Source organism: Henckelia pumila, chromosome 2, assembly GCF_033568475.1.
Source record: "Henckelia pumila isolate YLH828 chromosome 2, ASM3356847v2, whole genome shotgun sequence".
Taxonomy (NCBI): Eukaryota; Viridiplantae; Streptophyta; class Magnoliopsida; order Lamiales; family Gesneriaceae; genus Henckelia; species Henckelia pumila.
This window is the reverse complement of record NC_133121.1, coordinates 118,139,734-118,165,300: the sequence shown is the minus strand read 5'-3', so window position 1 is coordinate 118,165,300 and position 25,567 is coordinate 118,139,734. Positions and strand designations below refer to the sequence as shown.

The following is a 25,567-nucleotide window of genomic DNA, read 5'->3' as shown; positions in this document are numbered from 1 at the left end:
TCAGTGCTACAAATTAATAGAATCTGCGTTTGGATGATAATCAAGTCATCACAAAACTGCGAAACGTCGGGGAATTAATGGCTACGACCATTTAACAATCAACTTCCCCCTCGAACAAACTAACAAATAGACTCTTTTATTACAACAAAATGTCGCATGAGTTTAGTTTTGTCAAAAATTGATGTATATATAACTAGTACCGCTACTAATTTTACTACTTCAAAATTAAGGACAAGCTACATTAAGGGGAATTCCACTTCTAAGAGGTGGTGCTTCATCTATCCAAGAAAATGTTTCACCGTAAGCATCGAAATCAAAGTCGAAGTCAAAATCCGGCAACTCACAAGGCTGATCACCATCCTTGAAACCACTAATCGGAAGATCATCAAAACCAAATTGGGAGACGTCCACTGGTATCCCAAAAACATTGTCACATATGGGGAGTGAATCGAGATCCAAGTCCAGGTTCAGTTCTTGATCAATTTTCGCTAAAGACAGTTGCTCCTCATCCATTAGCCCACTAGCCCCTACAAAAACTTCATCAGTTTTCTCATTCTCAGACTTGAACTCTATAACCGGAGCCGCGACAAAAGAATTCAACCACCAAAGATGGAGATACGCGAGAAGTAGGCGACACAACGCTGAGACTCGCTTCCTCGGGCACATCAAGATTAATTTGCTTCTGATTCTCTATAATAACGACAGAAGAGGAGGATTTCTTGTGAGCATCATTTGAATTTTTCGTAGAATTAGAGATGATGCTATTAGCCAATGCCTCAAACTCCATTCGTTTTGTTTCGTAAGCCTTCGATCGATGCCTCCTCAGGGCTATTGAAAGTCCCCAACCATACCCTTTTTTGCTGGACCGGATCACGTATTTCTGCTGCCCATTTTCCCCATTTCCGTTGGCGAATGCCTTTGTATTTCTTTGGACTGACCGTTGGCCTGCTGTGGTCCGTGGGTTCAAGTACAAAACTCTTGTTTTTGAGATTCGTATCATCATTGTTGCTACCCCGGACCAAAATCTCTGTTTTGGGGGCATTAGCTGCTCTGCTCAGAGCATGAATTGGTAAACAAATTTCCCAGACATTCCTTTTCTTTTCATTTCTGGGGATCCTTCATCAGCAGAAGAATCAGTAGCATCCGGATCGTCACAAACAAGTCGCAATTTCCTTGTGGGTCTGGACAATTGAAACTTATTTTTCTGGCGTCTGCTTGCACGTTGTTCTTGATTCATCGAGACAAATTTATGAGGCTTGGACGAATTTTCTTGCTTCACCACGTCACAAAGCCTCATTGCAAGCAAGGGTATCCCCAAAATAGTATTGCAAACAAAACAAACCAAATGACTGCGAATTTTTACCCCCAAAATTCACGGGATTCAAAAAATCAGCGAGTGTTTTCAGTACGAGGTTCTCTGAAGAACAAGAAAATATTAAGCAATCGATTTATGTGATATCCCCAGAAATAAACAACGCCAGAGCAACTCCTGCAATCAAAACAGAAGAAAAGAAAAAACAAAACAAAACAAACAAAACAGTAATTAACAACTCCTCTTTTAAGATCAACAGAGAAAGCGCCAAAAAAAACACGCCAATCAAATCCAAAAACCCTTAAGAGGGTTTAAGGGAATGAAAGGAACTGCTTACCTTTTGGGCCTAAAACGCATCGAAACGGTAGATAAGAAAGAGCTGACACTCTGCTCGATCACAAGGCAAAGACATTTTGGCATGCATTCAGCAGGAATCGATAAAAAACAGAGCTTCAACACAGCCCCAAAGTGTAAAGCCAGATTAAAACTTTCCGACATAAAATCTATTGCTTTCTCTTCTCAAAACTTCAACAAAGATAAAATAACACCACCGAAAAGAAACACACAAAAATCTGGTCAGTACAAACAAGAAATGTTTCGCAGGAGAAAAAGAAAAGCCCACAAACTATTCAAAGAAAAGGTCACGATTTTGCCAGAATAACAACGAAAACAAAACCCAGGGCACGAATCACCGACGAACTTGCAGAAAGAAGAAAGATTTCTCCTTTTGTTCATGTAATACCAACAATTGACTGACCAAGAATGGCGAAAAACACAGGATCAATAAAAATATCATTCCTTACCCTCTGATATTAAAAAAATCGAGGAATAATCTATGTCAACTCATACGTATATTGTATGTATGTATTGTTTTACACACATTTATTCATTCATCTTGTGGTGATGATAGTGATGTATGTTGGGTTGCTGAATCGAAATTGAATTTGTGCTTTATATACAAATTTTTGAGTGCATATTTGGATAAAGGTAATTAAATGCATGATGTGTTGGCATCTGCTCGACATGGCTTGGTTGGTGAAGGATTCTTTGACTTGTTGCATGTTACCATGGACCAATCAGAATTGGGTTTTTGTAGAGAGTGGCTTTCACGCGAAAGGATGAGGCGTGTATTTATAGTTATATGGTAAATAAGACAGAATTCCTCAAATCTGATTTCCGCAGCCATTTTTTGTTATTGTAGGTTTTGGGTCTTGAGGTTTTACATATTTACTGTTATGCCACTGATATAATTGATCATCAAGTCATTGACTCATTGGAAGTCTTTCGCGCTTTTTTCCCTTAATAAAAATAAACTTAGAATCCTCATTTTCATTTTAATTACAATTAGACCTCTAGTAAATAGTAAGCAGTACATATAAACTTATATATCTATGTGGCGTCATACATATATTTAGCCAGATGATTAAGAAAATTTGAAAGATTATCATCACACGAAGATAGTAAATAAATAACGATGTTTAACAATGATAAAAAAAAAAATTCTCATTGTAAATTTTGCACTACAATAATTATATCTTTGCATTCTATGGATTACTAAAAACAATATTGTGCAGCTAAACTTATTATGATATGGACAATAAAAATGTGTAAAGATAATATTTATAAAAGGAATGACTATCGTATTCGATGAGTCGATATAAAAATTAATAACATTAAAGTTTTTATAATATGAGTGGTAAATTAATATTATTTAAGTCGATATGTGGGGACCTCGGGTTGCTAATTTAATCTTATAGGGCGATTAATAACAAGAAATCTTCAATCAGAATAATAGTCTGCTTATAAATCAAATAAATCATACAGGACATTTGGCGACGCAAAACCATACATTTGGCGACGCTAAAACACGTTGCGAAAAAAATAATTTTTTTTTAATCACCCACACGTACCTAGGTCCGGACCCTGCACGGACCAAGGCACGGGGTCCGTGTCTCTTCTGGACCTGGGTCGTGCCCAAGGCAGAATTCGAAAATGAAGAAGTTGCAGAACAATGGGCTACACGGACCTTGGCACATGGCATGCACGGGGTCCGTGCCTTCTTTATTCTAAACCTGTTCAGAAACAATAGGGTACACGGAACCTTACCCAAAATCTGCACGGGGTCCGTGCCCTGCTATAAAAATTCAGAATATTACATTTCAAGGTTTACAGCAAAGCATAAAACTCTTGTTCACATCTCAAACCTCATAAACATGCATTTAAACTGTTCTAGTCATCTAAAATACATGCAATCATAAACATAAACGAGTATTCTACAAGTTTCACATATACAAAGGTTCTTGTTTGAATTTTAACATGTTTAACAACTCAAAAGACATGTTCTCTTGCTTAAAACCCGAGTCCTCACAGGCTAAAACTCTCTCTCTCGCTATCCACGTCGAGTCTGACCAGCTCCTGCCCCACCTATTGCCATGCACACATACAAAACACAGCAATAGCCGGATAACTCCGGTGAGAATAAAATCCCAGTATAAACAACAAAACATGCAATATAATAAACATGAATGCAATGCATGTTTCAAATGAAGGCTATCAAGTCTGATATCAATCAAATATTGGTTCTTGGGATCCCGAGGAAATAAAATCTTCAACAAACACCAACTCACCCAATCGAGGTGAAGTCAAATACTTTATTTCCTCTGACTTTGGTGCAACTATAGTGAGTCTTCTGGCTCTGGAAGTAATTCTACATTTCGTGCCACTCAAATACAGTCCTCCAAACGTCATATGCACTCTAGGCCTTTCAACCCTCTGTGCTTTTCAGGCTGGAGTTCAAGATGAATGCAACATAATCTGTATGCATTAAAGACTGTAAAACATCTTGAACATCTAAGCACATAAGCAAGGAAATCATCAAATCATCTAATCACATAAAAACACAAAATCAAACAAGTATGTGATTAACAAGGGAATACTCGAGAATAATAGCTATTCGGAGCGTTCTATCCCCTCTGGATTAGCTGTCATGTATACCTTTCGATGTCGAGTCTGCAAATACTTCAAATCTGAAAACATAACATGATGAACATGAATCAAAATCTGTTCGAAGTCATTGCAATTCAATCAATCAAACTACTGCAAACCTCAAGCTTTTCTATTCCGATTCGAAAGTGAAATTCCCAAGTTCGAACACTTCAAAACAATCTGAAATGAAGTACCATCAGCTCAAAGATCAACTAATTATGCAATCTAAAGCATAGCTAATTCAATAGGCTTGAACGTATATCAAAATCTTGATAATTCTTGAACCGACGCCATAACGGCTAAAAATCGATAGCCGAAACCATATCAAATCAATCCAACAATCAATATAACTCATAATCTCCCACAAAACAGCAATATACATATACTTTCAGCAATATATCAGAAAGGGTAACTTTCGAATTTTACTTTTAAATTCATATAAATTCCGAACGATAGTCTTTTTCCGAACCGTCAGCGGATACACAATCGGTACAGCTTATATATGCATATATCTAAAAATCATGAATTTCCATCTTCAACATAAAAATAAAATCTGAGAAAAGTGAATGAAACTTGTACCAAAACGTAGCTATCGGAGCGGTGATCGCATATATATATTTATCTCGAATTTCTGACGGCTGGATCACAAGATATCGAAGCTTTCACGAGACCAAAAATGGTGTTTCTTGTGTTTTCAGATTTCTCACTTTTGCTTCTGCCCTTACACGTGAAGATGCTGAATAATAAGTAAAATTTTAGATATGTATTGCATATTTGCAGTTTAGTCCCTGAACTTTCAGCTATTTGCACTTCAGTCCCCGAAAAAGCGATTTAATTCAATTTCAATCCTTATTCATTTAAGAATATTAGAATTTAATTCTAAACTCTAAATATTCCCAAAGTAAATATTCTCGGATTAAAATTAAATAATTTCGGGCCTTACATTTCTCCCCCCACTAAGGCATGAGTTCGTCCTCGAAATCATAAGCAAGCTGTATATGCAATCTGTATACATATAAGAGAATGAAATAACATAAAACAGAATAAGAACTCACATCAATGAAACAACTCTGGAAATCTCTGTCTCATATCTGACTCAGTCTCCCAAGTCGCTTCTTCTGTGCCATGTCGACTCCACTGAACTTTGACTAATTGAATTGTTTTGTTTCTGAGCTGTTTATCTTTGCGATCAAGAATCTGAATAGGTTGCTCAAAATAACTGAGAGTCTCGTCAAGTTCAGCTTCATCAGGTTGAAGAATATGGGAAGGATCAGGCTGATACTTCCGCAGCATAAAGACATGGAATATATCATGAATACCAGACAAAGATGGAGGAAGAGTGAGTCGATAAGCAAGATCGCCTATCTTCTCGATAATCTCATATGGACCAATAAAACGCGAAGATAATTTTTCTCTCTTGCCAAATCTGACTGTACCTCTAAATGGAGAAATCTTCAAAAAAAACTCTGTCTCCCTGATCAAAAGATAGAGGTCATCGTCTGATATTCGCATACTTTGCTTGTCTGTCCTGAGATGTTTTCATTCTTTTCTGTATAAGCTTCACCTTTTCAGTCATTTCTCGGATCATATCCAGCCCAACATCTCGTACGTCTGAGATATCATCCCAATATAATTGTGATCTACATTTCTTTCCGTACAGTGCTTCAAAAGGAGCCATCTCAATGCTATTCTGATAGCTGTTATTATAAGAAAATTCTGCAAGTGGTAATGAATCTTGTCATTTAGTACCAAAATCTAGTACTACAGCTCTCAACATATCCTCAAGTGTCTGGATAGTCTGCTCTGACTGTCCTTCTATTTGAGAATGATAAGCTGTACTCAGATGCAATTGAGTACCAAGAGCTTGTTGTAAGCTATGCCAAAAGTGTGATGTAAATCTAGGGTCTCGATCTGAAACGATAGATTTAGGCACACCATGTAATCTTACCACTTATTCGACGTAGATCTCTGCCATCTGATCATGTCTGTACGTCATCTTGTACGGAATGAAACATGCTGATTTCTTCAAACGATCAATAATCACCCAAATGGCATCGCACCCTCTGGATGAACGTGGTAGCTGTGTGACAAAATCCATGGAAATATGATCCCATTTTCACTCTGGAATGGATAAACTATGTAATAGACCACCTGACTTCTTTCGTTCAGCTTTTACCTGTTGGCAATTCAAACATCTGGATACAAATTTAGTCACATCTAACTTCATCTGTTTCCACCAATACTGCATTTTCAGATCATTATACATTTTTCTGCCACCAGGATGAATACTGAATCTACTATTATGAGCCTCTTTCAATATCTGCTGTTTCAAGCCTGAAACATCTGGAACAACAATTCTGTTATTCACATATAAAACATCATCAGCACTGACCTGATATTCAGATTGATGCCCAGATCTGACCATATCAATCGATTTCTGAATATTCGGATCTACTTTCTGTGCTTCTTTGATCCTCATCAAAAGTTATGGTTCAGATTTTATGGCACAAACACGAATAGGTTGTATATCTGTTTCAAATACTAATCCAGTAATACAGCAATCTTCCACCAAATGAGACACACCTATTGTAGATAAGGATAATGAACATACCTTTCTAATCAAGGCATCTGCAGCTGCATTGGATTTTTCTGGATAATATTTGATCCCGCAATCGAAATCTTTCAGTAAATCAAGCCATCTACGTTGTCTCATATTCAATTCTGATTGCAAAAACAGATATTTCAAACTTTTGTGATCAGAAAAGATTTCAAACTTCTCACCATAAAGATAATGTCGCCATATCTTCAATGCAAAGACAATAACGGCAAGCTCCAAATCATGGATAGGATACCAAGTCTCGTGTGGCTTTAATTGTCTCGATGCATAAGCGATAACGTGTCCTCACTGCATAAGCAGAAAACCCAGACCCTTGTGAGAAGCATCACAATAGACAACAAAATCACCCGTACATGATGGAATCGTCAAGACAGGTGCACTTGTAAGCCTTTTCTTCAATTCCAAGAAACTAGTTTCACAAGCTTCAGTCCATACATACAACATATTTTTCTGAGTCAATTGCATAATAGGATTCGCAATGCTGGAAAAATCTCTGATAAAGCGTCTATAATAACCTGCCAAACCCATAAAACTTCGTATTTCTGGCACTGATGTAGGTCTCGGCCAATTCAGTACAGCCTCTACCTTGCTTGGATCCACCGAAATTCCATCACTTGAAATAATATGCCCAAGAAACACAACTTTCTGCAACCAAAACTCACATTTCGATAACTTGGCATATAATTTCTCATTTCTCAAAGTCTGTAAGATGATTCTGAGATGTTCAGCATGATCGTGTAAAGTCTTGGAATATATCAAGATATCATCAATAAATATAATGACAAAGTCATCCAAGTATTTCTGAAATACCCGATTCATCAATCCCATAAATATTGCAGGAGCATTGGTTAAACCAAAAGGCATGACAATAAATTCATAATGTCCGTACCTTGTTCTGAAAGCATTTTTAGGAATATATTCATCTCTTACCCTTAGCTGATGATATCCAGATCATAAATCAATCTTTGAATAGATAGCTGAACCCTGTAGCTGATCAAACAAATCATCGATTCTAGGCAATGAATATTTATTCTTTATGGTTACCTTGTTCAGTTGCCGATAATCGATACATAATCGCATTGAACCATCTTTCTTTCGTACAAATAGTACCGGAGCGCCCCAAGGTGAAACGCTCGGCCTAATGTACACTTTGGCCAACAAATCTTCCAATTGATCCTTCAACTCCTTCAATTCAATAGGTGTCATTCTGTAAGGAGCTTTGGATATTGGTTGCGTACCTGGCATTAACTCAATACCGAAATCTATTTTCCGAACTGGAGGCAAACCAGGAATTTCATCAGGAAATACATCAGCAAATTCATGCACCACTGGAATATCTGTTACTACTGGACTGGATTTCAATACATCAACTGCATAAATTAGAAATCCTTCTGCACCTTTCTGCAATAAACGGGTCATAGATAACATAGATATCAAAGGGATCTTGGCTCTGGAACCCGTACCGTAGAATTTCCATTCAGATGCCATTTCTGGTCTAAATTTGACCACTTTCTGGAAACAATCTGCAGTCGCCATGTACTTGGTTAACATGTCTATACCGATAATACAATCGAAATCTGATAATCCAAGTACTATACAATCTATATCAATCACATTCCCGTCATATTGCAAAGCACAATTTCGAATAATTTGAACAGAGACAATACCTTCACCCAAAGGTGAAGAAATAGCAACAACAGTAGGCAATGGCTCAAACGATAAAGAATGCATCATAACAAATTTTTCAAATATGAATGTATGTGATGCACCTGTATCTATCAAAACATAGGCAGGATAACCATAAATAGAGCAGTTACATGCTATGACATCGTCAGGTGCTGCTTGTGTCTGCTCCTCCGTCAATGCAAACACTCGTTCCTGTTGTCTAGGAGGTTGAGTCACAGTCTGGCTTCCTCCTGCTCTGGTCTGTTGCTGAGGCTGAAATGAATGCACCGATTGCCTTTCTGCTTGAGGTGCAGGTTGAGAAGAACTTGCACCAGTTGTTCTTTGAGGACACACCTTGGCATAGTGACCTGGTTGACGACAAATATTACAATTCCCTGACACACCTCTACACTGATCAATAGCATGTCGTCCACCACACTTACCACAAAACACTCCTGAATCACTGGACCTCTGTCCTGCACCATACTGTCTCTGTCCACTAGAACTGGAATAACTACTGTCTGCCCTCTTGAATTGCTTCCCTTTAGGCCTGAATCTAGAATTCTTTCTGCCACTGCTTCCTCCCTCAAATCTGGGAGATGGTTGCTGAAACTGTGGCGGATTCTGTGGAACTGATGCTGATACAAGCTGTGGAGATGGCTGTGGAAGAAATGGTGCTCCTCTTTGTCGCAATAAACCTGCTTCTGATCCCTTAGCTTTATTCAGTGCATCAGCAAAGGTATTGGGTCGTCCACTGTGTTAGAACCTAATGGGGGGGATTTAGGTTCTATTGGCAACTTTAGCAATTTAAAGCAATTATGCTAGTATGCAAGCGAAAGACTTAAGGCAATTAATAATAAGTGCGGTAAATAAATGCGTAATGTAGATAAAGCAATAAAAAGGATAAGAGATATTTATGAAAGTTCGACGATAAAGCGTCTACGTCTCCCCTTCTTGGTTAAGATCGATTAACCAAGGATTCACTAGCACTTCAACGTCTTGGCCTTGATGGCTCCAAGGATAGCCGTACAACTCAACACGATCACCGCGCCGATACAACTCAACACTTGGCCTTAAGGGCTCCAAGGATAGCCACAACACTCGTATAATACACTTGGCTTCACACACAAGTGTTTACAACAATCGAGTAACCAACTCACAAAATATTACACACAACCCTCGATTTTTTTTAAAACGCTCAACTATCACTTGAATACTTTGAAGGAGAAGATGTTGCTTGCAATGAGAGATGGGAGTGAATTGGTGAGTTCAAATGACTTCAAATGACATGTATTTATAGCTGAAAATTCGGGCAGGTTCGTTGCGTCCGTTCGGGCCATCGTTGCGTCCGTTCGGCGCACATTAAATTCTTTCGGCGTTGGTGACGAACGTTGCGTCCGTTCATAGGTTTGTTGTGTCCGTTCGGCGCATTGCGGATTTTGTCGAATGAATTTTTTCCTTAAAAATTGGATCGTGCTCTTGACAAGGAACGTTGCGTCCGTTCATAGGTTCGTTACATCCGTTCGGCATAATTCAGACTGCGCAACAAACTTCAAAAATTCATATCTCATAATCCGTCCGTCGGATCGACTTGAAATTTGGACAGTAGCTTTAGAACATTATGAATTTTATTGTGAACGGTGAGATCGGATTTTGATGCTTTAAATGATTCCAGTATTTTTCTGAAGTTACTTTATCATATTTTTGCTTCATGTTCTTCGTGGCACTTTTGAAAAATTCATAACTCCAAATCTGTCCGTTGGATTGAGCTGAGATTTGAACCTTAGCTTTTGAGCATCCTAAAATTTAATATGACTGGTGGAGATCGAAATTGGATGAATCAAACATGCTCAGTAATTTTCGCAATGTTCTTCTCCATAATAATGTTTATAATAATCTAATCTGCAAAGTCTCACTTTAAACGATTAGAAATAATAACCTAGTTTTGTAATTATCAAAACAAGGTAAGTTATCGCATTAAAAACATTAATCTCATTTAAGAGATTTGTATGCGTTTAAGGCGTAACAATCTCCTCCTTTTTGATAATCACAAAACTTGGTTAAACAGGAGATATAAAGTTTAATTGAAATACATATAAAAAGCTCCCCCTTAAAGTAACAATAATTTAACCAAATTGTTTATCACATAATCAATTTATATTTAGCCAATTTGAATATTTAACCAAATTAATTCTCCCCTTTTTTGTGATAATTAAAAAGGTAACAAATATGATAAATAAATAACACAATAAATAAAAAGCATATTTCATTAATAGAGAATTTACAAAATACATCAAAATATAAAACTAAGAGTCATCATCCGAAGGCTGTTCAAGAAGTTTTGCTTCCATCAAATTGAGTCGGTCATGGACAGATTTAAAAGATCCTCGCATCTCTAAGGTCAAGCCCGTGATCGATGTCTGGATAGACTGAATAACGGAGTAGTTGCGATCCATGTTGATCTCAAGCCGCTAAAGATACTCAAGGAGTCGATCGGAAGATGGAGCCGGAGTAGGTGGAGGCTGAGGCATCAAAGGAGGGGAAAAAGGTAGATCGCCATAATCAAACGTAGAAGAAGATGGAGGAATCGTAGAAGAGGAAGGAATATCGGTGTCAGTGAAACCAACAGGAAATCCTTGCTCTTGAATGGAAGAAGGAATAAGAGAAAAAGGAATGTGAAAGTGGGTTACAGGATGATAGCGGGTGAAAATATGAGCTGGATCATGCACCCATCGAGATAATACAGGATTCCATGACAACTCCATTTTAGTGATGGAGGCATGGTCAAGAGTATAAGTCTCAGTGATAGGCATCTTCTCCAAATCATCAAAGATAATGTCAAAGTGAGTAAGAATTCGGTTAATAAACCGAGCAAAAGGAAGAATGACTTTCTTTGAGTTTTTGGCAGTGTGATGTATGACCTGAATGATAAACCTAGGAAGGTTAAAAGGTCGCTGAGTAATAATGTGAAAAAGGATATAAAGGTCTAGATATTTGCACTTGGATTGGTCTCCAGCGCGCGGAATGATGGAAGAAGTGATCAGCTTTTGGATAATTTGAAAATCAGGACAAAGCATCTTAAGAGATGGTCGATCATTACCAGCGTGAGGTGGTCGACCGAGAATGGCAGAAAGGGCCTCGAAGAGGTTAAACTCGGGACTATCATCAGGCCATTTAAATGCAAAGAACTCGCTGGGTCCATTTCTAGGAAGAGAGAACCAAGCAGCGAGATCACCTGAAGAGAAACGAATGTACCAATTTTGAACAATTGTAACAGCATATATATCATCGCTGCACAATTCGAGTTCAAAATTGGCATAAAACTCATGGATAAGGGAAGAATAAATGAAATCTGGATCAGAGGGTTGGAAAAATGCACCCCATTGTTGGAAATCAATAAGATCCAACAAACGAAAATGAGAGGTCGCCAAGTAAGAGCGATCAAGAATACGGCCTGGAAAAATCTGCATATCCCTATAGTCGGCAGGAATAGGTCGTGAGATAGCAGGTTGGTTAAGGTTGTGGACAAAAGGTTGGGTACGAGCACGAGTGCGTCGCCTCGGATTGGAGGGATCAACTTGGCGTCTAGAAGCCATTTTGGAGAGATATTTTCGTGCAAAGGAAAGAAAGAAGAATGATTTTGGTGTGCAAAAATCTAAAAGTTTCGGCCTCAATATATAGGCAAGGGACGGAACGGAAGCAACGCTGCACGAACGGAAGCAACGTTCTTCTTGGCGGGAAAAATTCGCGGGTAAAAGGTACGAACGGAAGCAACATTCCACCAACGGATGCAACGTTAGGTCTTTTTGGCGGTAAGAGTTCGCGGTTAATTTTGAAATAGAGGCGGGAATTGCAATGAACGGAAGCAACGTTCCACCATCGGACGCAACGTTCGTGCTATTGGCGGTAAATTTTCGCGGTTAAAAGTTTAAAATGAGGCGGGAATAAGAAGCAACGGAAGCAACGATGGATGACCGAAAGCAACGTTCTTGTCCTCCAACGGAAGCAACGTTATGTGGGACGGAAGCAACGTTCGGAAATTTGAAGAAATTTTTGGATTTTTCTTCTTAGAATTATATTTTTGAAAATTTTATACCAAATAATACACATAAAATGTGAGCTTATAATTATGAATAAATACAATTAATTTGTATTATTCAACATTAATTTGCTCGAATTTTAATATTAAGATCCCCCTTAATATGACATTAAATTTGAACTTATGTCTACAAGCGATTACAACTCAATCATGCCAAGTCACCATGCAAACGAATAAAAGTATTTTCATCTTGTGGTTTTGTAAAAATATCGGCAATTTGATTTGACGTGTCAACATATTGAAGTTCAACTTCATTTCGTTCGATGTGGTCACGAATAAAATGATGACGAATATCAATATGTTTGGTGCGCGAATGTTGAATCGGATTCTTTGTAAGACATATGGCGCTAGTGTTGTCACAGAAAATAGGAATTTTTGAAAAATATACACCATAGTCGAGCAATTGATGCTTCATCCAAAGAATTTGCGTACAACAACTATCGGCGGCCATATATTCAGCTTCGGTCATTGACAGCGCAACACAATTTTGCTTTTTGGAAAACCAAGAAACTAAATAGTTTCCTAAAAAGAAACAAGTTTCACTAGTGCTTTTCCTGTCCACCTTATATCCACCAAAGTCGGCATCACAGTAAGCTTTTAAATCAAAGAAAGAATTTTTCGAATACCACAAGCCGAGATTTGGAGTATTTGAAAGATATTTAAAAATGCGTTTTAAGGCGAACAAATGTGATTCCTTTGGACATGATTGAAATCGTGCACACAAGCAAACACTAAACATAATGTCCAGCCTACTAGCAGTAGCATAAAGTAAGGAGCCAATCATAATACGAAAGGAAGATTGATCTACAGATTTACCATTTTCATCCTTGTCAAGTCTGATTGCTGTGCTCATCGGTGTGGATAATGATTTTGTGTTCTTCATCCCAAACTTCTTTAGAATCTCCTTGATGTATTTGCTTTGGTTCACAAAGAACCCATCCTTGTACTGTTTGATTTGCAATCCGAGGAAATAGTTAAGTTTCCTCATCATGCTCATCTCAAAGTGTTCCTGCATAAGCTTGGAGAAATCTTGACAGAGAGTTTCGTTAGTAGAACAAAAAATTATGTCATCAACATAAATTTGCACAATCAATAAATCATCTTTGACATTTTTGGTAAATAAAGTAATGTCAATCTTTCCTCTCGAAAAATCATTTGAAAGAAGGAAAGTTGATAATTTTTCATACCAAGCTCGAGGAGCTTGTTTCAAACCATACAATGCTTTGTTTAGTCTATACACATGATCAGGCAATAATGCATCAACAAATCCATCAGGTTATTCAATGTAAACTTCCTCTTTTAGTTCACCATTCAAGAATGCACTCTTAACATCCATTTGAAATAACTTAAAATTTCTAGAGCAGGCAAAAGCAAGTAGCATGCGAATAGATTCTAGTCTAGCAACGAGCACATAAGTTTCATCATAATCTATGCCTTCTTCTTGACTATATCCTTTTGCTACAAGTCTAGCTTTATTTCTAGTGATAGTACCATGCTCGTCAAGTTTATTCCTAAAGATCCATTTAGTACCAATAATAAATCTATCATGCGGCCTAGAAACAAGACACCAAACATCATTGCGCTTGAATTCATTTAATTCATCTTGCATAGCAATAATCCATGAATCATCTAATAAAGCATCATCAATGCACTTAGGTTCAACATGCAAAACAAAAGCAAAATGATTGCAGGTACTATTAAGTGAAGAGCGAGTGGTTACTCCCTTCGAAGGACTTCCAATGATAAGATCTATAGGATGATCTTTGTGAAGAGTCCAACCCTTCGAAAGTGGTGTTTCCTCAACAGAAACATCTATTTCATTTAAGCTTGAGGAGGCCATCTCTTATTCGAGTAATTCTACATCATCGTTAGTATTACGAGAAACTATAGACATAGATTCATCAAATACAACATACATTGATTCTTCAACAAGTAAAGTGCGTTTATTAAATACTCTAAAAGTCTTACTCGTAGTAGAATACCTAAGAAAAATACATTTGTCAGATTTTGCATCAATTTGCCAAGGTTGTCCTTACCATTATTATGAATGAAGCATTTTGATCCAAAAGTCCGAAAGTATGAAATGTTAGGCTTTCTCCCTCTCCATAATTCATATGGAGTTTTCTTGATAATTGACCTTATTGATACACGATTGATAATGTAACAGGCAGTGTTCATTGCTTCAGCCCAAAAATATTTTGGTAGAGAATGCTCACATATCATGGTCCTCGCAATCTCCACAAGTGTCCTATTTTTCCTCTCAACGACCCCGTTTTGTTGAGGAGTCCTAGGACAAGAAAAATTGTGACCGATGCCTTTCTCTTCACAAAAATTTGTAAAACTCTCATTTTGAAATTCAGTTCCGTGGTCACTACGGATCTGTTTGATAGAAATATTTTTCTCATTCTCAACACGTTTGACAAAAGTTTTAAAATAATCAAAGACATCATTTTTGTGGGCTAAAAACAATGTCCATGTGTAACGTGAGAAATCATCCACAATGACAAATGCATAAAGCTTCCCTCCTAGGCTAGCGTTCCTCGAGGGACCACATAGATCTAGGTGAAGAAGTTCAAGGGGCATAGAAGTTGATACAAAATTTTTGATTTTAAAAGATTCTCTTGTGTGTTTGCCAAGTTGACACGCATCACAAACAGAATCTAATTTTAAATTGAGTTTTGGCATACCAACAACTAAGTCAAGTTTAAAAAGTTTTTCTATGGTATTAGGACCAACATGACCTAGTCGTCTATGCCAAAGAATGTTGTCATCAACATTCAAGGATACAAGGCTTTTGATATTTGATAAAGATAAATTATTTAAAGAAACCTTGTATACATTTTCACTTCTATATCCTTTGAAATTTATAGATTTGTCGGATGTGAGTGATATAGTGCAGTGTTGGGGAGTGAACTTGACTTCATAACCTCTATCGCACAATTGACTTATGATTAGTAGATTATGCTTAAGTCATTTCACTAGGATTACATCATCAATCAAGCAGGATTTAGAAATACCTATTGAGTCGATTCCTTCGATAACTCCTTTGCTGTTGTCTCCAAAGGTGACAGATACCTTCTTCTTTGGTTTGATCGATTGGAGTAGCTCCTTGTTCCCCGTCATATGTCTAGAACATCCACTGTCTAGATACCATATGCTAGGAAGAACAGTTTTCCTATTTTCCTACAAGAATTTGATTTTGGTACCTTTTAGTTCTTTTGGGTCCACAGTGTTAGAAAAGAGAGATACAAAATAGACTTCTAAGAGTTCAGTCTCTCATAGCAACATCATCGCCACTTTCTAAGAGTGCTCCCAGTAGTAGGTAGGGCTATGGCCTCTTTAAAAACCTATTTCCTTGGACAGAGCAGCGTTCATCAGGAAGACCAGTCGCAAGTCAAGACAGTTTAAACCGGTCTATAATGATCCCTTAGATCATGATCTCATAATGCCAACTAATGAGTTGTTAAGTACTCTTAGGCCTCCATTTCATATAGCTCTTTTGATCATATTGAAATCTTAAAGATCTACATTTATGTCTGGCATGACCTATTTTACAACAATAAGAACATGTAGGGGTGATCTCATTTTTGCTTTAGCAATCAGGCTAGTAAAGTCTATTGATTTCTTACCGTACCCTATTCCACCCTTATCAAAACTACATTTCAGCATGCTAAGTAGATTATTCAATTTATTACTACTAACATTGAACTTATCAAAAGATTTTTCTAAGTGAGCTATGTCATCCTTTAATCTTAGGTTTTCATGCTACTTAGTTTCTAATTCAAGTTTGAGGTTTCTATTTTCCTTTCTAAGTGATTTAACCATATCAAACATATGTTTATATGCATGCAATAATTCATCATAGGAAGGTACCTCGTCATCATCGTCAGAGACGATGTCATCACTCCTAGCCATGAGGCAGATGTTGGTTTCCTCCTCGTCATCATCGCTATCGCTCCAAGTGGCTATGAGTGCTTTCTTCTTTCCCTTGTAAACTTTCTTCTTGAGAGGACACTCATTTTCATAGTGGCCTTTTTGTTGACAGTTGTAGCATGTTACTTATTTTTCCGTCTTATTTTTGAATTTGTTTCCTCGCATAAATCTTTTGAATTTTCTTGCGAAGAGTGTCATATCATCATCTTCATCTTCTTCTTTGGATTGGCTAGATAGAGCAATCCCCTTTGCCTTGATATCTTCTTTCTTTATTTCCTTCCTTGTAGACAATTCCAACTCATGGGTTTTTAGAGTCCCATGGAGTTGATCAAGGTCATAGGAAGCGGTGTCGCCTTTGTTGGATTCTATGATGGTCGTCCTCTTTGCATCCCACTCCTTGGGTAAGGCGCGTAGAGCTCACCTCGACACTTGCTTGATTGGATATTGTTCTCCAAGTTGGGCTAGCTCATTGATGATTTCAGAGAGCCTTCGGAACATGGTATCAACATCCTCACTAGCCTCCATCTCAAATGTCTCGTATTTGAGTTGAAGTAGATCGATTTTTGTCTCCTTGCTTGATTGGTTCCTTCGTGGCATATCTCCAATTTGTCCCAAATCTCTTTTGCGGATGAGCACATCAAGATCCGGTTGTACTCGTTCATATCTAAGGACAATGAAGAATATTCATAGCTTTAGCATTTTGAGATATCAATTTCATATCCTCCTTTGAAAAGTCGTCCATTCCCTTAGGAATTTTGACTCTCTCAACCTCTTTCGTAGGTATGTAGGGACCTTTCACATTTACTTTCCAAAGGTCATAATCTATGGATTGGATATATAGGGACATTCGATTTTTTCAGTATCCATAGTTTATGCCGTTGAAAAGAGGAGGACGATTGGTTGATTGCCCTTGAGCATAATCGCTAGCTAGATTTGCCATAGAGCCTTTTTTGAAAATATTTTGTAAAAAGGTGGCTCTGATACCACTTGTTATAACCTAATGGGGGGGGGGTGGGATTTAGGTTCTATTGGCAACTTTAGCAATTTAAAGCAATTATGCTAGTACGCAAGCGGAAGACTTAAGGCAATTAATAATAAGTGCGGTAAATAAATGCGTAATGTAGATAAAACAGTAAAAGGGATAAGAGATGTTTATGGAAGTTCGACGATAAATCGTCTACGTCTCCCCTTCTTGGTTAAGATCGATTAACCAATGATCCACTAGCACTTCAACGTCTTGGCCTTGATGGCTCCAAGGATAACCGTACAATTCAACACGATCACCGCGCCGATATAACTCAACACTTGGCCTTAAGGGCTCCAAGGATAGCCACAATACTCGTATAATATACTTGGCTTCACACACAAGTGTTTACAACAATCGAGTAACCAACTCACAAAATATTACACACAACCCTCGATTTTGAATAAAACGCTCAACTATCACTTGAATACTTTGAAGGAGAAGATGTTGCTTGCAATGAGAGATGAGAGAGAATTGGTGAGTTCAAATGACTTCAAATGTCATGTATTTATAGCTGAAAATTCGGGCAGGTTCGTTGCGTCCATTCGGGCCATCGTTGCGTCCGTTCGGCGCACATTAAATTCTTCCGGCGTTGGTGACGAACGTTGCGTCCGTTCGTAGGTTCGTTGCGTCCGTTCGGCGCATTGCGGCTTTTGTCGAATTACTTTTTTCCTTAAAAATTGGATCGTGTTCTTGACAAGGAACGTTGCGTCCGTTCGGCATAATTCAGACTGCGCGACAAACTTCAAAAATTCATATCACATAATCCGTCTGTCGAATCGACTTGAAATTTGGACAGTAGCTTTAGAACATCTTGAATTCATTGTGAATGGTAAAGATTGGATTTGGATGTCTCAAACGATTCCAGAATTTTTCTGAAGTTACTTCGTCATATTTTTGCTTCATGTTCTTCGTGGCACTTTTGAAAAATTCATAACTCCAAATCCGTCCGTTGGATTGAGCTGAGATTTGAACCGTAGCTTTTGAGCATCCTAAACTTTAATATGACTGGTGGAGATCGAAATTGGATGATTCAAACATGCTCAGTAATTTTCGCAATGTTCTTCTCCATAATAATGTTTATAATAATCTAATCTACAAAGTCTCACTTTAAACGATTAGAAATAATAACCTAGTTTTGTAATTATCAAAACAAGATAAGTTATCGCATTAAAAACATTAATCTCATTTAAGAGATTTGTATGCGTTTAAGGCGTAACACATTGTTCACCAGAGTAAACACATCTGGATTGAGGCCATTGATAAACTGGTCTGCCATGGCTTCATCAGTCGTTGCTATATGTGGAGCAAACTTCAAAAGACTTGAAAATTTGGCCACATATTCTTCGATATTCAAGTTGCCTTGCCTCAGATTGGGAAATTCAGCAACCTTATTCTTCCTGTAGGAGACTGGAAAGAAACGTTGATAGAATTCAGTTTTAAAGACAGTCCAAGTGATAGTCGTACCTCGCTGTTCCAACGCCCGTTTTGCCGTAATCCACAAAATGTTGGCAACTTCGTGAAGTTGATGTATTACCAGTCTGATACGACAATCATCGGTATAATCAAGTGACTCAAACAACTGTTCAATGTCTTCTAACCAATTCTCACAGTCTACTGAATTTTCTGTTCCTTTCAGTTTTGGCGGTTTGAACGATTGAAATCGTTTCAACAGTGTCTCCATCAGAGTAGCAGTAGCATCCATAGAATCAGCAGATGTACTACCCTATGCATTCTGAGGTTCAGCAACTGGCGGTGGTACATTCGGCTGTTCGGGCTGAGGAATAGCCACTGTCTGTCGAATCACCGGTGCTTTACGGGGAGGCATATCTGATTGTCAAACAGATTAGTGCATAAACAATATCATATTCTGCAATTTATTCCATCCTTTTCTGATTAGTATTCTCATGCGTTCTCATAAGAAATCAGGTTCTGATCAAGGACTGGAATACGATTGTAGATAGAGCATGCAGTGGCAATGAAAGCATATAATAATGCAATCATATAATCTTTGCAAAAATAAAACATGCTTACACATAATGCACATAATCATATACAACATGAAATCTCATGCAGTATAAAGCAATAAGACAGACTCAATCTACCCCGCTCATCAACTTCTAGCTAAGCACAAAAACTTCTAGCTAAGTACAGAAACTTACGCTCTGAGTTCTTAGTGTTAAATGTTAGATAGAATCCAAAATCAAATTTTCGATACTTTGTGTAGTTAAAAATCAAAGAAACAAATTATTATTGTTTGGTCCCTGAGGACGATACTCGTACTCAGTACATCTTATTATAACTTGAATCGTGCACTTGCGATTATTTTGACTGGAATTGAGAGATTTTTAGAGCAAATTTAAGTGTTAGTATTCCGTCGATCAAGTTTTTGGCGCCGTTGCCGGGGACTATTGAGATTTTAATTTGTTTTATTTGGTTTTTCTCTATTACAATTTTAATCACTCTTTTCCATCTGTGAACTGCAGGATTCTCTTGAAGTGCATGCGACACTCATCTGAAGAACTAGTGCCTTTTGATCCAGAAATCGAGAGAACTTTTCACAGAAGAAGAAGAAGGCAACAACAAGAAGAAATGGAATAAGAACAAGAACAAGAACAACCAGTTTACAGATCCATGATGGATCTCGCCTTACCAAACATCAAAAGTTCTAGACCAAGCATCATCAGGCCAACTGTAGCGGCAAATCACTTTGAGATAAAACCTACTATTCTTCAAATGATTCAGAACACACTTCAATTTGGCGGGACTGTCATTGATGAACCCTATGTGCACCTCACAAATTTTCTGGAAATTTGTGATACATTCAAGATACAGGGAGTTTCTGATGACGCTATTCATTTGCGTTTATTCCCTTTTTCACTACGAGATAAGGCGAAAGCATGGCTGACAAATTTACCTGCAGGTTCCATCATGACTTGGGATGATCTGGAGAAATCTTTCCTCATCAAATACTTTCCACCATCTAAGTAAATGAAACTAAGAACTGACATCACAACTTTTTCCCAAGGAGAACAGGAAACATTTTATGAAGCATGGGAGCTCTACAAAGATCTACTAAGGAGATGTCCACACCACCAATTACCAGACGGTCTTGTGGTACAAACTTTTTATTATGGTCTTTCTCACTCTAATCGTACCATGTTAGATGCAGCTGCAGGTGGAAATTTACTGCGAAAATTGTCAGAGGATGGTTATTAAATAATTGAGGAAATGGCATCTAGTAGCTATCACCCTTTATCTGAAAGGAGTGCAGCCCGGAAATCTAATGGGATTCATCAGGTTGATGCATTCACATCAGTGGCCGCTCAACTTGAAGTCATGAACAAGAGAATTGAGGAACTGAGTATAGGAAACTCTGTGATGCGAGTTCAAGAAGTATGGTGTGAAAAATGTGGTGCAGAACATTTCACGAAAGACTGTCAAACATTTTCTCAACCAGAGGGAGTTATGGCAAGTCACATGGGGAATCAAAATCGCCCAAGGAATGACCCATTCTCGAACTCCTATAATCCAGGGTGGAGACAGCATCCAAATTTCTCGTGGAGTGGACATAACAATAAGCCATATGGGAATCAGAACTACGGCAGACAGCCTCAAGAAGGGAAATCGAGTTTAGAGCAGATGATGCAGCAATTCATATCATCTACTGAAACCCGAATGCAGAATCAAGATGCTTCGATAAAGAATCTGGAGAATCAGATAGGGCAATTGGCCAAAACAATTTCTAGCAGAGATCAGGGTACCTTGCCGAGTGACACGGAGAAGAATCCGAAGGAGCAGGTAAAAGCAATTGAACTGAGGAGTGGGAAGACAGTAGAGCCTGCATTACAGGTCGAGAAAGAGCCAGAATTGTCTACATCAACAAGAATTGCAGGTAAGTCATCTATCCCAACACTTTCACCCACTTCACAAGCAAAAATTGTTGTGCCACCACCTTTTCCTGCAGCCCTGAAGAAGGCAAAACTAGATTCTCAGTTTGGAAAATTCCTAGAAGTATTCAAGAAATTGAATATTAATATTCCCTTTGCCGATGCACTGATGCAAATGCCAAGTTATGCAAAGTTCTTGAAAGAGATCCTCTCCAACAAGAGGAAACTGGAGGAGCATGCAATGATTAGTCTGACTGAGAATTGCTCAGCACTGGTGCAAAATAAAATCCCATTAAAGCAAAAAGATCCGGGGAGTTTCTCTATCCCTTGTGTGATTAATGATATTCAATTTCATAAAGCTTTATGTGATTTGGGTGCTAGTTTAAATCTAATGTCTTACTCTGTGTTCAGGAAATTGAGCTTGGGAGAACCAAAGTCCACCATAATGTCGTTACAACTGGCAGACAGGTCCATCAAATATCCACGGGGGATAATCGAGGACGTGCTTGTAAAAGTGGACAAATTCATCTTCCCCGTGGACTTCGTGGTGTTAGATATGGAAGAGGATTTGGACATGCCACTCATATTGGGTAGACCCTTCCTGGCGACAGGAAAGGCATTAATAGATGTCCAGAAGGGGGAGTTGCTGTTAAGAGTGGGAGAAGAGAAAATTTCGTTTGACGTTTTTAATGCTTTAAAATTTTCTCAGAATAATGAAGAATGTTTTCAACTGGATGTAGTGGACTCACTGTTATTTGATTATGTGCAGGATACTTTTCAGAAACCATTAGAAGCTGCACTTATCTCTGAGCAAGTGGACGTTCTCAGTGATGGAATTGAAGAGATGACCGCATATTTGAATGACAACCAGTCATGGAGAAGAGGTGGAAAGATTAGACTTGAAGACCTTGGTGACCGGAAGGATTTAGTTCTCCAGAAACCAAGCCTTGAGGAACCACCTATTGTGGAATTGAAACCATTACCTGTCCATCTCAAATACATGTTTTTAGGTGAAAATGATAAGTTACCTGTTATAATATCTTCCTTTTTGATAGGTGAGATGGAGGCCAGACTAATGGAGGTGCTCAAGAAACACAAGAGTGTGTTTGCCTGGAAAGTGGCGGATATCAAAGGAATCAATCCATCCTTATGCATGCACAAGATTTTAATGGAAGAGAACATCAACCCATTGGTCCAACCACAAAGGAGATTGAATCCAAAAATGCAGGAAGTTGTAAAAGCTGAAACGATCAAACTTCTGGATGCAGGTATCATTTATCCTATATATGATAGTCCATGGGTGAGTCCGGTGCAGTGTGTACCAAAGAAGGGGGGAATTACTGTCATACAGAATGAGAAAAATGAACTGATACCCACTAGGACAGTTACAGGTTGGCGTGTGTGCATAGACTATAGAAAACTAAATGACGGAACCCGTAAGGATCATTTTCCCCTCCCCTTCATTGATCAAATGCTAGAGAGACTGGCTGGGTATGAGTTTTACTGTTTTTTAGATGGGTATTCAGGATACAATCAAATAGTGATTGCACCTGAAGACCAGGATAAAACGACTTTCACTTGCCCATATGGTACGTTTGCCTATAGACGTATGCCTTTCGGGTTATGTAAAGCTCTTGCTACTTTTCAGAGGTGCATGACTGCCATTTTTTATGATATGGTCGAAATTTTTTTAGAAATTTTCATGGATGATTTCTCTATTTTCGGTAAATCTTTTGATGCATGTCTGCATAACTTGAATTCTGTTTTAATGAGATGCGAGGAGACAAATTTGGTACTAAACTGGGAGAAGTGCCATTTCATGGTGACAGAAGGTATAGTATTGGGTCACCGAATTTCTGAGCAGGGGATCAAGGTGGACAAAGCCAAGGTGCACGTTATTCAAAATTTGCCTCCACCTACGACAGTCAAGGGAGTCAGAAGTTTCCTGGGCCATGCCGGCTTCTATCGGCGGTTTATTAAGGATTTTTCAAAAATTTCCAAACCTCTTTCTTCTTTGCTAATGAAAGATGCCCCTTTTGACTTTGATTCAAATTGTTTGCAGGCCTTTGAAGTGTTGAGAGAAAGACTGGTGACTGCACCAATACTTACATCACCGAACTGGGATCTTCCATTTGAAGTCATGTGCGATGCAAGTGACTCTGTTGTTGGCGCAGTGCTTGGCCAACGAATAGACAAGGTATTCAAAACTATTTACTACGCTAGCAAGACTCTTAATGAAGCTCAGATAAATTATGCCACCATTGAAAAAGAGTTGTTAGCTGTAGTATTTGCACTGGATAAATTTCATTCATACCTTGTACTCTCAAAAATCACAGTATACACAGATTACTCTGCTATTAAGCACTTGCTGGCAAAGAAAGATGCGAAACCTAGACTGATTAGGTGGATCTTACTTTTGCAATAATTTGATTTAGAGATCAGGGATAAGAAAGGTGTTGAAAATGTAGTAGCTGATCATCTATCTAGATTAGAATGCATTGCTGATGGTGCAACAAATGAGATAGATGACATAGATGATTGGTTTCTTGATGAAAAACTTTTTGCCATAGAAAGTTCACCATGGTATGCTAATTTTGCGAATTATCTAGTCACAAGCACACTCCCACATAATCTGTCTTTCCATAAGAAGAAAAAAAATTTATCAGATGTCAAGCATTATTTTTGGGAGGAACCGTTTTTGTTTAAAATATGTGCTGACTCAATGATCCGGAGATGTGTGGCAGAAGGAGAAATGCAAAGCATCCTCAGTCATTGTCATGATCGTGAGGTAAGTGGCCATGCTGGGCCAGTCAAAACAGCAGCAAAAGTACTTGAATGTGGGTTCTATTGGCCCAATCTCTTTAAGGATGCGCACTTGTTTGTATTATCTTCTGATAGATGTCAACGGACAGGTAATATCTCAAACCGAAATGAAATGCCTTTAAATAATATCATTGAGTGTGAGATATTTGATGTATGGGAAATCGACTTCATGGGACCATTTCCAATTTCTATGACAAAAAAATACATTCTGGTCGCAGTCGATTATGTTTCAAAATGGGTAGAGGCTGAAGCTTATGCGACAAATGATGCACAGGTTGTACTGAAATTTTTGAAGAAAAATATTTTTAATCGGTTTGGTACACCCTGTGCAATAATTAGTGATGGTGGCACCCATTTTTGCAATAAACTTTTTGACAAACTCTTAAAAAAATATGGTGTCAAGCATAAAGTCTCTACCCCATATCACCCCCAGACCAGTGGCCAAGTGGAAGTGTCCAATCAAGAAATCAAACAGATTTTGGAGAAAAGTGTGAGTACTAATCGAAAAGATTGGGCACTTTGACTTGATGATGCCTTATGGGCCTATAGGACCGCGTTTAAAACACCTATAGGCACTTCCCCTTATAGACTGTTATTTGGAAAGGAATGCCATTTACCTGTTGAGTTAGAACATAGAGCATATTGGGCTACTAAGACCCTAAACTTTGAATTTGCTGCTGCAGGTGAAAAGAGATTGTTGGAGCTTAATCAACTGGAGGAATTCCGTGATAGTGCATATGATATGGCGGTTTCGTACAAGGAACGAACCAAGAGAATACATGACAGGCGCATTCGTCAGCGGGAATTCAAGGAAGGAGATGCTGTCTTGCTATTCAACTCCCGGTTGAGGCTGTTTCCCGGGAAACTGAAGTCTAGGTGGTCAGGCCCCCTATAAAATCATCACAGGTATCCATCGGGGGCCATTGCGAACAAAGATGCCAGAAACGAGTCTTTTACGGTCAATGCTCAAAGGCTTAAGCACTACGGGGGGGGGGGGGGGGTGACATTGATTACATGACGGTCATCACCACATTGACTGACCAAGACTAGTTTGGGGAGGAAGAAAATTCAAGCTCTCGACTTTAAATTGAGAACTACATTCTACTTTCTCTTTTATTTAATTTTGTTTTTGTTCGTTTCAGTTTTAGTTTAAAAAAAAAAAATTGGATACGCTGGGACGGTTGTTTTTCGCCGCCCGGGCGCATCCCTTCTGTTTTCA

The 25,567-nt window shown here is 38.3% G+C and overlaps 1 protein-coding gene, 1 non-coding gene and 1 pseudogene across 2 annotated transcripts; 1 reads left to right on the top strand and 2 right to left on the bottom strand.

Moving 5' to 3' along the window:
• Positions 1-73: 73 nt before the first annotated feature.
• On the bottom strand, positions 74-1,118 carry LOC140884309 (ethylene-responsive transcription factor ERF118-like; annotated as a pseudogene).
• A 19,511-nt stretch (positions 1,119-20,629) lies between these two features.
• LOC140885817 (small nucleolar RNA R71) lies at positions 20,630-20,736 on the bottom strand. The gene has a single exon (XR_012151232.1). It is a non-coding gene; the product is annotated as a small nucleolar RNA R71 (small nucleolar RNA).
• Positions 20,737-20,866: 130 nt separating this feature from the next.
• On the top strand, positions 20,867-25,243 carry LOC140878250 (uncharacterized). The gene is made up of 4 exons (XM_073281852.1): positions 20,867-23,175; positions 23,299-23,928; positions 24,013-24,108; positions 24,898-25,243. The coding sequence occupies exons 1-4, from the start codon at positions 20,867-20,869 to the stop codon at positions 25,241-25,243; spliced, it is 3,381 nt and encodes a 1,126-aa protein (XP_073137953.1).
• Positions 25,244-25,567: the final 324 nt, after the last annotated feature.